This window comes from Hyperolius riggenbachi, chromosome 3 (genome assembly GCF_040937935.1).
Source record: "Hyperolius riggenbachi isolate aHypRig1 chromosome 3, aHypRig1.pri, whole genome shotgun sequence".
NCBI lineage: Eukaryota > Metazoa > Chordata > Amphibia > Anura > Hyperoliidae > Hyperolius > Hyperolius riggenbachi.
Window position 1 is genome coordinate 491,838,073 of NC_090648.1, and position 15,706 is coordinate 491,853,778.

Genomic DNA, 15,706 nt, shown 5'->3' on the forward strand with positions numbered 1-15,706 from the left:
TGCAATTATTGTTAATACGGCAAAAAAAGCTGAAAAAAGGGTGCAATAAATATAGTTTAACCTCCTTGGCGGTAACCCCGTGTGTGACACGGGGTAAGCCACCGGAGGGTGCCGCTCAGGCCCTGCTGGGCCGATTTACATATTTTTTTTTTTTTTTTGCTGGACGCAGCTAGCACTTTGCTAGCTGCGCCAGCACCCCGATCGCCGCCGCGCGCCCGATCGCCGCTATCCGGTGCGGCGCGCGGCCCCCCCCAGACCCCGAGCGCTGCCTGGCCAATCAGTGCCAGGCAGCGCCGAGGGGTGGATCGGGTCTCCCAATGACGTCCCGACGTCGCTGACGTCATCCCGCCCCGTCGCCATGGCGACGGGGGAAGCCCTCCAGGAAATCCCGTTCTTTAAACGGGATTTCCTGATCTGTGATCGCCGAAGGCGATCGAAGCGGGCGGGGGGATGCCGCTGAGCAGCGGCTATCATGTAGCGAGCCCTCAGCTCGCTACATGATTAAAAAAAAAAAAAAATTTTTTAAAACTGCTGCGCTTCCCCCTGGCGGTATTTTTCATACCGCCAAGGGGGTTAAAGAGACTCCGTAACAAAAATTGCATTCTGTTTTTTATCATCCTACAAGTTCAAAAAGCTATTCTAATGTGTTCTGGCTTACTGCAGCACGTTCTACTATCACCATCTCTGTAATAAATCAACTTATCTCTCTCTTGTCAGACTTGTCAGCCTGTGTCTGGAAGGCTGCCAAGTTCTTCAGTGTTGTGGTTCTGCTATGAACTCCCCCTTCCAGGCCCCTGTATGCACACTGCCTGTGTGTTATTTAGGATTAGAGCAGCTTCTCTCTTATCTTTTACAAGCTGGATAAATCATCTTCTGAGCTGGCTGGGCTTTCACATACTGAAGAATTACAGACAAGGGCAAAGCTGTTTGCAGGAAGAAACAAGCAGCCTGAAACTTCAGTGCATGAGAACTGCAGGGGGGAAGAAACACACAAATGATCTCTTGAGATTCAAAAGGAAGGCTGTATACAGCCTGCTTGTGTATGAATGTATTTTCTATGTGTGGACATACTGTACATCAATCTACTTCCTGTTTTGGTGGCCATTTTGTTTGTTTATAAACAAACTTTTTAAAACTGTTTTTAACCACTTTTAATGCGGCGAGGAGCGGCGAAATTGTGACAGAGGGCAATAGATGTCCCCTAACGCACTGGTATGTTTACTTTTGTGTGATTTTAACAATACAGATTCTCTTTAACATTAGAATATTAAAGTTTTTGAAGTATCTTATAATTTTAGAAGCTTGCAACGTTATAGTTTTTATCATATTTAGTTTGTATGTACAGATTTTACATTCTCAAAGATATTATCGTTTCTATGTGGAAAGTGTTTCTGCAGAGGGAGTGGTTAGGCACCACCAGGGGGAGTGGTTAGGGTTAGGCACCACCAGGGGGAGAGTTTAGGGTTAGGCACCACGCGTGTGGCGGTTAGTTTTAGGCAACATGAGGGGGTGGCTAGGGACCACCGGGGGAGTGGTTAGGGTTAGGCACCACCAGGGGAGGGTTCTCTGTGAGTAGGGTTGGGTTAAGCTGTATTGTTGAATTATGAAAAAATATTTTAACGTTATCTTTTCGTTATTTCCCATCTGTTTTAACGTTATTTATAGTTAACCAAGTTTTACAATGATTATCGTTATCTGATTTCATTATCCAGCTGCGCCCTTTTTTCATGCACGCGTGTTCATTTGGATTTAATCCAGATAATTACTGCACCCGATGTGGCTGGTGAGCGAGGGTTAACCTTACCCAGAAGCTGTCGTCTTTAATCCGTCCCATGCCGCATTCCAAGCCATGTCACGTGACTACTACGCGTCCTCCTTCAACCCGGAAGGAGGCGGGGTAGTCACAAGAATGCTGTGTGGGACGGATTAAAGAAGATGGCTTCTGGGTAACACCCACTCACCAGCCACATCAGGTGCACTAATTATCTGGATTAAATCCGAGTGAAACTCCATTCGGATTTCATCCGGAGCTCGTTGCTGCCCACTATCTGTTCCCATTCCCCTTGTGCAGTGTGTGAATGCAGAGTATCGCACAGTAGAAGCTGTGCTCTCACCTCCCCTCTGGGAGTGCTGGCACCTCACTCTCCTCATGTAGTGTGTAATCGTGCTACATGCGGTAGGAGATGCTGAGCACTAGGGCGAGTGGACAGGGGGAAGCACAGCACTGGACTCCAGCAGAGAGGTGAGAGCACAGCTTCTGCTGCGCTATACTCTGCATTTACACACAGGCCCCGTTCACGTCTGAGCGTTTTGCTGGCGGTTTTGGCAAAATGCTCAAGCGTTAGTGCTTTTTAAAGCGCTAGTGCCATAATACCTTATGGGCCCGTTCTCACTTGGGCGATTTGCGTTAATCGCCGGCGATTTAACGCAAATCTCCATACGCAAATTTGTATCCTGCACCATTTTCAGGCGATTTCTCGGCAATCGCGTTTAGTGCTATAGAAGCCAAGTGTGAAGTTTTGAATCAGGATGATACCATTTATTGGCTAACTTAGAGATGGATAAACAGTGAGCTTTCGACTTATAAAAAGCCTTCGTCGGACTGGTTCCTGACCAAAACTGAAAAACACAGCTTATATACACTGACATACAGAGGAGAAACATTCTTGGCAAACATAAATGTAATTAGATGCCTTAACGGTTACTGAGGAGGCTTTCCCAGGCATCCTATCTAAATTGATAAGATCAATAGAATCCTCAACATGACATAAAGCAGACTCTGGCGATGAAGAGACATCGTAAATTCCGAATTCAAATGGTAACTGGCCTGGTTACATGCACCATTAATTCTAAGCTTAAGAGAATTGTGGCATTTAAAGCCAGCACCTGAAAGCAAATAAAATGAATAGTGACAGTGAATTCCATCTTACACAGCATATGGCACAAAAATGAATGAAAAGATAGAAAAATTAAAATTAAAAGAATTGTGGCATTTAAAACCCATCGTACCAGCACAAGAAGTTAGTCCTTGTTTAAACCATCTTCTACAGTTTTGAACCAATGTATAAACTTAGTTTCTTGTGTTAGTCTCATGTTTCCCGATTTGAAGCCACCCATTAATACAGTGACGCGAAAATCGCTTAAACTGTGTCCAGGTAAACAAAAGTGTGTTGGTATTGGGAGATCAGTTTTGGGGAGGACCTCTATTTACAGCAAATGGGAGTGGCAATGGGCTCCCGGTTTGCACCGCAGTACGCAAATCTCTTCATGGCAAAGATTGAAGAAGAATACCGGAATACTTGTCATATGGCCTACTTCTGTTTTATCGACGACATCTTGATCATCTGGTCTGCAAGTGAGGAGGATCTTGTCCAATTTCACAGGAACTTCAATGCCTTCCATCCCACAATCAAACTGAAATTGAGCTACTCTCACAAGGAGATTAACTTTCTTGACACCACCATATACATCAGAGAGAACAGCTTACAAACGTCCATGTACCGCAAACCGACGGATCGTCTCACATACATCAGGTATGACAGTTTCCACCCCAAACATATAAAGAATTCCATAATTTACAGCCAGGCAATAAGATGCAATCGGATCTGTTCTGACAAGGATGACAAACACCTGGATTACCTGAAGAAGAATTTCATAAAACGGGGATACAATCCTCTAATGGCTGATACCCAAATCAAGAAAGCTAACATCCCTAGGACTCAGCTCCTGGAGTACAAGCAGAGCTAGGAAGAGAGCAGTGTCCCACTGGTAGTAACCTACAACCCACGCCTGGAAATCTTAAGAAAGATTGCAAAAGAACTTCATCCTGTTCTACACAAGGATCAGAGACTGAAAAAGATATTCCCTGAACCTCCCCTCCTTGCGTTCCAACGGCCACCCAATCTTAAAGAGGAGCTGTTAGGTATAAGGTCTCAGAGAAAATAAACACATATATCAGTAGCTAAAGATTGGCTGTACTTACATTACATATGCATTTCACTGTCCACGTTTGGATTTCACAGAATTTGTATATAGTATATGCAGAGATAGATGCTCCTGACAGCTCATGGCAGGCTCCATGTTTTTCTGTCAAATGTGTCGTCATGTCCTGCCTGCTTCCTGATCACAGATAAGCTCCTACTTGAACAACACAGTGTGCAGTGAATATTAATGAGCCATGTGGCTAGGAACAATAGCTGACTCCTGCAGTGTACTCTGCCCGAGATTTATCAGTGCTACGCGATTACAAGCTGCTGTAACGTCTCATTAGCAGCCGAGGGGAGAGCCCCAGAATGCTTTGCAGTATGGTATGCGGCTTGCGTCTTCTTAAGAATAACAGACTTGCTGATAAGCACACATCAAAGGTAACTGAGATTTTTATCTTCACTAATTGCTTTTGGGCTTCCTTCTAAACTGTTTAACACAGGAGAATAGAGGTTTAAATTAGCTTCTGCAGCCTGACAGTTACTCTTTAAGCAGATGATAGTGAGGAGTGCCTTAAATGGGCAAGAACAGAATGGAACATTCCCCTGCCGAGGGAAAACGTGTGGGACCTGTGAACACATCCATTCCACTGACAGGATACTAATACCGGGTACACAACAGGAATACAAAGTACAAGGCACCTTTTCCTGCGACTCATCTAATGTGGTATACGTGATCATGTGTGCAAAATGCCCCAAAGGAATTTATGTGGGAGAAACAAGCCAACCACTGCGTGATCGCATGACACACCACAGATCCAGATCCACTATTAACAGCAGGAAAAAGGATATTACAAAATATACTGATCTCCCAATACCAACACACTTTTATTTACCTGGACACAGTTTAAGCGATTTTCGCGTCACTGTATTAATGGGTGGCTTCAAATCAGGAAACATGAGACTAACACAAGAAACTAAGTTTATACATTGGTTCAAAACTGTAGAAGATGGTTTAAACAAGGACTCTAACTTCTTGTGCTGGTACGATGGGTTTTAAATGCCACAATTCTTTTAATTTTTCTATCTTTTCATTCATTTTTGTGCCATATGCTGTGTAAGATGGAATTCACTGTCACTATTCATTTTATTTGCTTTCAGGTGCTGGCTTTAAATGCCACAATTCTCTTAAGCTTAGAATTAATGGTGCATGTAACCAGGCCAGTTACCATTTGAATTCGGAATTTACGATGTCTCCCCATCACCAGAGTCTGCTTTATGTCATGTTGAGGATTCTATTGATCTTATCAATTTAGATAGGATGCCTGGGAAAGCCTCCTCAGTAACAGTTGAGGCATCTAATTACATTTGTTTGCTAAAGAATGTTTCTCCTCTGTATGTCAGTGTATAGAAGCTGTGTTTCTCAGTTTTGGTCAGGAACCAGTCCGACGAAGGCTTTTTATAAGTCGAAAGCTCACTGTTTATCCATCTCTAAGTTAGCCAATAAATGGTATCATCCTGATTCAAAACGTCTTGCTTTTACTGATGGCTAACACGGTACAACACTTTACTGCTTCTAGAAGCCAAGTGTGAATGGTGTTTTTTTTTTTTTTTTCTCGCGTTAATCGCCAAATATTGCCAGAGCAAATCGCCAACAAAGGCACTAGCGTTTTGCAAGTGTGAATGGGGCCTTAGCTGGGGTAGTGCAGGACGGGGTTGCAACAAAATGCAACAGAATCAGTTTGTATCTCCGGGACTCCCTGTATTATGCATCCTCCCTATACGGCACATGGTGGGTGACACGGGACCGCTTGCCTGAAGTGGCAAAAAGGCTAGAAACGCCCCTGCTCCCCCCCCCCCCCCTTTTCTTTTTTTTTTTTTTTTTTTTTTTTGATACAAATCCTGCAATAAATCTGCAGTGTCTACTTCCTGCTTTCATGGAAGCAGCCGTATTTGTAACATCCTGTGTTTACCAATTGCTGTTCTGCAAGATCAAATTACTACTTGTAATTGGTCACAGATGAGGGGGAATTAGACAGGCTAAACTCTAAATACATACAGGGCGCATTTCTCTAGGTGGTCCTTTTTTGTCCTGTGCAAGAGTTCAGGTCCACCTTTAATAGTTGTGGTAAACTGAAAGGCAATGAAGCAAGTCGACCAGCAGTGAAGATTTTGAATTTGCAGTTTTATTCAGAGATGGTGAATACATAGCCGTCACCCAATGTTGGAATCAGGTGTAAGTATAGCTCTCCGATGTATACAGCTCTAAGATGCTCACAGCGCTGTAGGGTCCCCTTGGAAGCGAGTGTATCTACACTGCAGCTGGGCAAAGTAGCACAACGGACAGTTGCCGTTTCGAGAGGTCTCTCGCTCTTTGTCAAGTGCAGTGCACTTTCGAGACCGTTAAACGGCACTGTGAGCATCTGAGAGCTTTATACATCTGAGAGCTATACTTACCCCTGATTCCAACACTGGGGTGACGGCTATGTATTCACCATCTCTGTGAATAAAACTGCAAATTCAAAATCTTCACTGCTGGTCGACTTGTTCATTGGAATTCTAGTCTGATAGCCATACAGACTGGACCGCGCAGGGAGGATCTGTAGCAGTAGCAAGTGAGGTGTGCTGTTCAGAAGATACTTACTATGGGTTAACTGAAATGCTACATGTGATGTCTCTGGCTTAGGGCTCTTTCACACTAGAGGCTGTGGTAGAAAAGGCTAAAAGGCTGCCTTTTGCTGTCAGCGTTTTTGTAGCCTTTCCATAGGATCCATATGAAAAATGGCGCCTGCGAATAATGGCGCACAGTGATGCCGCTAATCCGTCTTCCGCTTGTTATGTAATGTTAAGTTAATCGTTAAATTGTCTCCTTAAAAAAAAGTTAATGTGTTTTAAGGATTTGTATGAATAACTCGAACGTTAATGATAGTTGTCTTCATTTAAATTTACTATTTTTAACTGGATTAATTGCAATTTTTTTATTTTCAAATCCTTATCTACATATAAACACATTGCAGTATAATACATTTTAGTTATATTTAAAATTGTAATGCAGTGCGCAGTCCGATCCTGCACAAAGTGTATTATAGTTAGTTAACGTTATGAGTACTGTACTTTAAAAAAAAAAAAAAAATCATAATAATGTTAAGTTGTTAGCCAATTTCTACCTTTAAACTCCAATTCTGCACAGTTAGTGTATTAATATTAGTGAACATTACTCGCACAAAGTTGATAACGTTAGTTTACGTTTACAGTACTGCACATTACTTGAAAAAAGTTAACATTAACGTTTAATATTTTTTAAATCCTCGATCTGCAACATCTTTAGAATTTTTGAAAGCTACATTAAATCCATTCACAGTTTTGCACTTAAATAACATCTGCAGTTTGGCTTATGTAGGGCGCTATTGATAAATAACGTTACTGTGCGCAATAACGTCTGCTGTTTGGCATATGAACGGCACTATTGATAAATAGCGTTACTGTGTGCCGTTTTTCTTCTTCAACAAGTCAGCTGTAAAACTCTTTGAAAAAGCTGTAAAAAAAAAAAAAAAAAAAAAAAAAAAAAAAAAAAAAAAATGTAGTAGGCCTTTTCCACTGACTATCATTGAATCGTGAAAAGCCGACTCCGGCTGTAAACGGCTTTGAAAAAGCTCCAGGTAGCAACGCCCAAAAAAGCTGCTTTAGGTGTGAAAGGTAAATTGAAAATCTATGGACATATTTTTTTTTTACCTCGGAAAACTCAAACTATGGTCTTAGCTGTAAAACGCCGAAACTAGCCTTACAGAGAATTTTTTTTTTTTTTGTGTCCCTGAACCGTTGTATTTATCGGTACCAGTTTTATGCACTTTTTTTCTTTATTTCCAGCTACCCCTTATGACAACATTGACCTGTGGCCCGGCAGGAGGAGCGGTGGTATGATCGTCATTACCTCCATCCTCAGCGTCTTGACGTTCTTTGTCTTGGCGGGTCTTGTGGCGGCCATCATCACAAGCCTTATGTAAGTCTTACTTCCTGTTGTACAGTCTAGTGATTGCAGTAGAGCCACAAGTACTATTCTTATTTATATACTGTCATCTTCCGTGGTGTTTGATAGCTCAGTCTCCTCCTCATCAGAGGTAGCTGCATGATGATTCGGCACTCAGATCCCAGACCTGCAACCCATTGGATTCAACTCCCTTTTGTAGTGAATATTCTCTCTCTCCAGCCGGGAGATACAAAACCACACTGCACTGAAGCTTGGTAGTAATTTATTCACAAGACAGACGTCTATGTTATTTTGGTGGGAAAAAAAACCTGTTCAAACAGATATGAAACACATGGGTTCGTTTTTAACAGTAGGCAGGCCCGTATTTACATCACAGGAGCCTATAGGCACAGATGTCCTGGTACCCTGAACTCCGCCCACCAGAACCCCCCGCTGAACTGCAAGTGTGCTGGCTGAACCAACTGTCACTTCTCCTTCACGTCATAGGTAGCTACAGGTGTCCCTTAGCATTAGGTAGCCAGCTAGTGGTGCACCAACTGAAGGGAGATCTTGTTAGTGAAACGTCGAGAGCCAGGTGACTAAACTCTCATTTACTTTCTGCTCAGGACTCAGCATAGGGAAGGAGGGAGGCGCTAGGGGAGTGGGGTGAGCCGCCCCTCCATCAGGCGCCTGTAGGCGCGTGCCTGCTGTGCCGTATGGTAAATCCAGCCCTGACAGTAGGACAGATCCCTGTAGAGTGGACCAGAGATCAGAAGTAGTAAAAATTTGATACTTACCCAGGGCTTCCTCCAGCCCCATAAGCTCATCTGAGTAACTCGCCGTCCTCCCGCGGTCTGCCGTTCAGCCGCGATCAGCCCTGGTAACAGCTCAGTGGCGTCAAATCTGGATCTTCAGCGGATTGCCTAAAGCCGGGAATATGTGCTTGCTTGCAGTAAATGAACATTTATCGGCAAATTTCATGCAAACTGTATGCAGCATGGCATTGGACCAGCCAAATGCATGATATGGGCATAGTTTAATACTGGCAGGTAGATTAAATATACTATAAAATAACTGGAGGCATAGCTAAGCTTTTCAACGCCCAGGGACAAAGACGTTTTTTGCGCCCGGGGTCATGTCCCCCCCCCCCCCCCCCTTTTCCCACCCATAGCTATGCCTCTAAAAATTCCAACTTATACAAGTAATCCTTGTGATATTTTCAAAGGACAAGACAGTCCTTCTTTATCAATAAAACAATGATGTATGAAAAACCAACGTCCACATTAACCAGGGCAAGGGACCTGGAGTGTAAAGAACCATAGCAGGCATGCAGCCCTGGAACCGGCCCCCAGTCGCAGCCGCCGACTCGGACAGCTGCATGCCATTGTTTACCACTATAGCTCTTTGAAGAGACCCTTCACTAGACATACCAGGGCAAATTCTCACTCTACCACCAAGGTTTTTCGACCAAGCCCTTAATCGCGCCTGCTGCAATGAGTCAATGAAGGACCACGTGTCTCCTACAGCCGCAGACTTCTCCCCTTCTGGTGACCACACCACAGCCTACTCCTCCTCCTCACTTATCCGCTCACCTAGTCTTCTTTCCTTCCCCACCCCCCCCCTTACACACATGAACCCCTAACTCCGTCAGCTCAGCTGGCCCTATAATGAGGGCTCTCCCCAGCTCCCTGCTCTCACATAAGGTGGCCAAACACCATATAATTAAAAGGGAACTTCAGCTTAAACAAACATACTGTCATTAAGTTACATTAGTTATGTTAATTAGAATAGATAGGTAATCTAATCTTACCCACCCTGTTTTAAAAGAACAGGCAAATGTTTGTGATTCATGGGGGCAGCCATCTTTGTCATGGGGGCAGCCATCTTTTTGGTTGAAAGGAGGTGACAAGGAGCAGGAGACACAGTTCCAACTGTCCGGTGTCCTGATCACCCCTCCAAGCTGCACATGCTAGGCTTCAAATGTCAAATTCAAAATTCCCCCCCCCCCCCCCCCCCCCCAAAAAAAAAATTGCACCAAAACGAGAGCCTCAGAAATCCCATCATGCTTTGCACAGCATCAGGGGAAAAATGCCCGGGCAGTTTTCTTCTGTGCAGCTAAAAATGAGGCTTGTATAAGAGAAACAAAGTTCTGATGCTGTGAAACTGTTAAAGAAACGGCAGGCCTTTTCAGTGCTATTGAGTTGCTTTAGTCTGGAGGTTCACTTTAAAAGCTCAAAATTATCGAATTGGCAAAAAATTGGATCGATAAATCCGATCGAATTTCCCTATTTATGGAGATTGAACATGTTGGACATTTCAGACGTGTGTGTGTGTATGTGTTTTCAATTATTTGATGTACAGTTCCAAATTTATTTATTTTTTTCCTGGGTTTTCAATTATTTTATTCATGATTGGTTTGGTTTCGAAGTTTTGATTGGCCCAATTTCAAGTGTTTACAAGAGACGGCTCTATAAATGTAACAAACACTTAATAGGATTGCAGAAGTTAATACACAACTGATTTTGTTGGCGGTTTCTCATAACCCTGTATTCTGAGTGAACTGGTACAGATTATGTAAAATTTTTCATTTTTAGTTAGAGGCCCTGTAAGTGACAAAGTAGAATGTAGTAAATTATTCAGGATGCCAAATTTTATAATTTTTCTTGGTAAACAGACATACATATTATGGTATCTATTTATCTACCTATCTAAGGCCTCTTGCGGGCTGGATTCACTAAACTGTGATCTCATATCACGGCTGTTTTCACGCGCATTTTCGTGCAAACGCGATTTTTGTGCGAAAATGTCCGTGATATTATCACGCTTTAGTGAATCAAGCCCTACATGCGATTCTGATATTTATTCATTTTTTTATACATCTGATTTTTGATTCTGATCAAAAAAACGTAGCAATACTTTATTTATTTTTTTTATTTATTTTTTTATTATTTTTTTTAAATTCGGAATCAGATTGCCTGTAGTGTGCAAGAGGCCTCAGTGTGGTTTGCCTTCTTAAAACAAAGGAAGGACTTTGCGATAATTCAGCTTAAATTGAACATCTGTGGTTACCCACAATGCACTGCTACTAAATATGCAAATTACCTCCTTTATGCCCCAGAAGCCAGGCTTGCATCCTGAACCGCTGGTGTCTAGCAAGCCTATACCTTTAAATTTTACAGAGCCACATCAACCCCACATGCAGACAGCCTGTGTTGGACTGTTGGTCACTTCCATACATGACAGGGATTAATAGGGCTTGGGCCAGTACAATACAGTAACCATATATCTCTAACTCATTATTTTCACTACAGTTCCTCTTTAAGTTGCACTAAAATTGCTTTATCTATTTCTACTTGCGCAGGAGTCCTTCAGGCCACATACAGACTACTCACCACGAAGTTCGGTCGAGTCACACGGTCCCTCAGAAAGCGCAGGGCATCGAGGAGGTGGCCTCGGGGACTGCAGAGCGCTACGCCGTCAATCCACAAGTCTAAGAATTCACCTGCACCAATCAAATGTCTTGTTGGCTCCAAGCGGCACGATTATGCGTGGAGATCACGATCTTGTGATGAGACGACATCCAAGGCTGCAAGCAAACCATGACCTAACTGAGGCATTGCAAGTAGTGCTCGTGCCTCTGTGATGTCACAGTGTGCTCAAGAAAAGGTGCTCTTTACTTGGGGGGAAAAAAATAAAATTGTAGAGGTGTAAGATCTAAAAATGTCTCTCTTTACTCTATCGAGATTTCCTGTAAATAGGATTTCATGGACAATTCTTGAGGGTTTGTTGCTGTCATGCAAGCTGAAGTCTCCTCTGCCGGGTAGACTGATGACATTTTGCATTGTTTGTTTATTGTGATTGATCTTCACCTCCTGACTGCGTTCCACGCATATTATTATTATATATATAGTCCTGTAAGCTGTGAATGTTCTGAGTTCTACCCAGACTAAATCCAATGTGCACTCACATCTTCCATTTAGGGATGATCAAAGATGGGCAAATTCTTCTGCGTTGATGCAAATATAGGCCGTTTAAAGTGGACCAATCAATTTAAACACGTTTAAACTGGTTGGTCCTTTTCCAAGCTGCATACATTTGTATAATTTTGGAAGAATTTACATCTCATTGATCATCCCTACTTCCATTACTTATATCGCCAAATTGTTTGTAGAAATTGTGAAAGACTTGGTCCCTCGATTTTTGATGGCCATTTATCTTCTTTAATATTGTGTTTTTGTACATTTTTTTTTTAAATTTTTTTATTTTTTATTTTTTTCACTGCTTAAAAATGACACCATTTTCTATAGGTAATGCAGCTTAAATAGATGTTGTAGATTCTATTTCTGTTAAGGTGCAACATTTTTCCTCAGATTTGCGGGATAGTAAGCGGAAGTTAATAAGCAGTTGTTCCCATATCCAGGTCAATTTAGGGAACGTTTTCACTTCAGAATGTTGGATTTTACAATCGTATCTGATCGACTATGTATTGCAATCCTATCCAACGTAGAATCGTTTCATGTCTATTTTTCTCCACCTTCAGTGTTTTCTGTTCAATTTGATCATAAAAATCTGATAGAATTGTTGCATCTGAGGAAAATTTTTGTACCGTTAGTGTAAGCCGCTGACCCCCAATTTTCTTTCGGGTTTCGGAGAGGAAGTGTGATTCCCATTGAAGTTACAAGGAGTTCCGCTGGCTTTGTTTTCCAGCTGTTTGAGGGAAACTCGCCGACTTGGTGATATTGGGAAGATCGCCTTTCTGCACTGATTTTAAGAAATGGTTGAATTTTCTTATGCTGTGATTTTTCTAAATAAAGTACCGTACATCTGAGAGCTGTCTTCTGGGTTTTCTCCGTGTAATATGCACTGGCGAACGGAGGGGGCTATTCTGGGTGTCTGGAACCCCCCCCCCCCCCCCCCCCATCACTGAGCTGTGTATTCAGCCAGGGAAGCCTGCATAATATAAACTGCCTCCTTCTCCCTCCCTTCTTACTTCTGGTGCCTCCCTCCAGCTAATAGAATGAGAGAGGCAGACGAGCTTCCCCTACAAGAAGATGCAGCCTGCAGTGAGAGAATGTTGATTCCTGAGTCCCCAACTCCCCACAGCACAGAAGAGTCAGACATGATGCATTTAGAGGGAAGGCAAGCTGGTAAATATGCACAGCATGCTGCAGAGCTTGCCTGGACTCAAGGTCTGTGGGCAAACATCTGTCTGGTCTCTCCCTATTGTTATAATGACTGCATGTGTGGATAAGGTGTTAAACAAGTTGAAAAGTTTTTGACAGTCCCTAGACTCCAGGAGGGCTTCTTTCTGACTTGTGTGAGAGACTGACAGGGACAGGAATCCTATTACAGGCAAGTAGCCTGTCTGATGTGGGACTGCAATACAGATAAGTTCTCTGCTCCATCTCAGGCTATTCTCAATTTCTCCACTCCTCTCTCTGGGCTAGTGCAACGCCAGAATGACAATAGCAATCGCTAGCAATTTGTGAGTGTGATTTTGTGAAGCGATTTTCAGAGCGATTTTTGAATGAATCGCTCAAACGTGCTACATGCAGTATACCTGCGATTTTGAAAAAGTCACAACGCTGCTGTGGGAACACCCTCATAGGGTAACATTAGCCAAGCGCTTTTCAAATCACTGTTGATTTGAAAAACGCTCAGAAGCACTCTTGGTGTGCACCAGCCTCCTTCATTCACCTTTTGTTTCCCTCTTCCCCTAGAGCTGGCTGTGTCTTCTTGTCATACAGGAAAGCTAAATAAAAGTGCAATTCTGGTGAGGCAAAATATTATTATTTAGTATTTATATAGCGCCGCCATCTTCCGCAGATGCATATATCCCTGCATCATATGGGTATCGCTTGCGCTATGTGAAACTATGTAGCATATTCCACTGAATTGTCCAAACTAAATCTCCCGTTCCTCTCGGGGAGTTGTTCCAGCGCTGCACCCCATTCAAATTTGCTGCTACCAGAATCCCTCAGAAACACTCGTGACCTTGAGTACTTCCAAAGATAGGCAGCTCCGTAATACGCCAGCGCACTTTTGTGCATGGGCAGTATGGAGCCACCTGTATTCGGAAGCACTCGAGGACATAAAAATCCTGCGTTTGCCCCTGATATGCTTTACATTTTGTAGAAGAGTAAAATGTTTAACCTCTTTGGGACCAAGAATGTTAGTGAGGCCTTGTTCACATTATCAAACACATATGGCCGTGCGATCGGAACGCAATGCATACAAACACACGCCATCTGCATTTGTATGCCTTGTGTGGCTGAGTCAGCCACACGTTTTGGGAAAAAATGCGTGCAGCATGCGTTTGAGCACCGCACTGGTACGGAACGCATGCAGTGTGAACATCAGACAGTGCAGTCTGTGCACTTCTGATTATGCGTGTCTGCCTCCTGCACGTGTTGCCAAAGTCCGGACGGCAACGCCTGCAATGTGAACGAGGCCTTACACCATCTGTCTGTGGCCAATGGGACATAATGGTAATGTCCTTAAAGTCCCGGTGGAGGAGGATCATCTGTCATAACAGCCACCATGTTGATTGGCTCCTGATCATGTGATTACTACGATTGCCGCTAATCGTCATGATCACTAAAGCACAGAGGCATCCAGCCTTGCTCTGTCGCTCAGTTCCGGGTCAGAACTTGCCGGCAGTGCGAGGCTGCATGTTGGGGAGAGGGGAAGCAAGGAGAGCTGCTCATTGCAGGACCAGGGAGGTGAGTAATGGCCGACGCCTGCACTGGGGACACTTGCCTATACGGGGGACACCTATTACTAGCTAGCTATACTGGGAATATCACTGCCTGGCTATCTAAACTGGGGACACCTTAACCACGGAAGCTGCTCTGGTCTCGAAAGGGGGGGGGGGGCGGTGGGCTAAGTGGCCGGTTCCTAAGTGGTTAAAACACAGCTGAAGTGAAAAGGATAATGAAGGCTGCTGTATTTATTTCCTTTATTTTCTATAGCGCGGACATCTTCTACAGCACTTAGTTTTGTTCTTGTTACTAAGCGTCGCTTAGAGGAGCTCAGTCTATTCCCTACCAAAGTCATGTCTATTGTAGTCTAGGGCCAATTTTAGGGGTGAGCCAATTAACATACCTGTATGTCTTTGGGGTGTGGAAGGGAACTGGAGTGCCCAGAGGAAAGCTATGCAGATACAGGGAGAACATACCAACTCCATGCAGATAGTGCCCTGGCTGGGATTTGAACTGGGTACCCAGCGCTGCAGGGCGAGAGCGCTAACTACTACGTTACCATGCTGCCCATGCACATTCCCTGGCTGCCCTGATCCTCTGTCTTTAATTCTCTTAGCCATACACTCTGAACAAGCATGCGGATCAGGTTCCCTGACTCCAGTGTAACTGGATTAGCTGCATGAGGGGTTGGAGGCAAGCTTGGGAATGTGGAGTGAGAGGGTCAGAGGTAATCCTTGGTCGTTCACTTTCTGCATCTGCTACTAAAAATCCTGCAGGGAATGGCCAGCAGAGCCGGGGCAAGGTCCTCCAGCACCCAAGTCTGAGACACCAAAGTGCGCCCCTCCATTCCTCCCACCCCAGCCGTCACACACTGATTGCTGTTAGACTGAGAGGGCCCCCAACACCTGACCTTAATCTCTAGCTATCTGGCTTGCAGTCACTGCCATGTATCCCCTTCTCTTATTTCTGAGTGAGTTGTGTGCCCGCCCGCCCAAGTGTGACCCTGGCTTGAAGGTAAGCTACAGTCAATTATAATTATTCTCTCTGCTGATCAGATGATGTGCTGCAGTCTCACCTTTCCTAGTACAGCACAGTCCCCAGTATCTGGAACCAGT

The 15,706-nt window shown here is 43.8% G+C and overlaps 1 protein-coding gene across 2 annotated transcripts in view; it reads left to right on the forward strand.

The window, feature by feature from the left end:
- UPK3A (uroplakin 3A) overlaps positions 1-12,718 on the forward strand; it is a 35,709-nt gene extending 22,991 nt beyond the window's left edge. For both annotated transcript variants that reach the window (XM_068273077.1, XM_068273078.1), the window contains exons 5-6: positions 7,791-7,923; positions 11,252-12,718. In XM_068273077.1, coding sequence (XP_068129178.1) covers positions 7,791-7,923; positions 11,252-11,384 — 266 coding nt within the window. In that variant the 3' untranslated portion in view covers positions 11,385-12,718. The remainder of the gene's footprint in view (positions 1-7,790; positions 7,924-11,251) is intronic.
- The last annotated feature ends 2,988 nt before the right edge of the window (positions 12,719-15,706 follow it).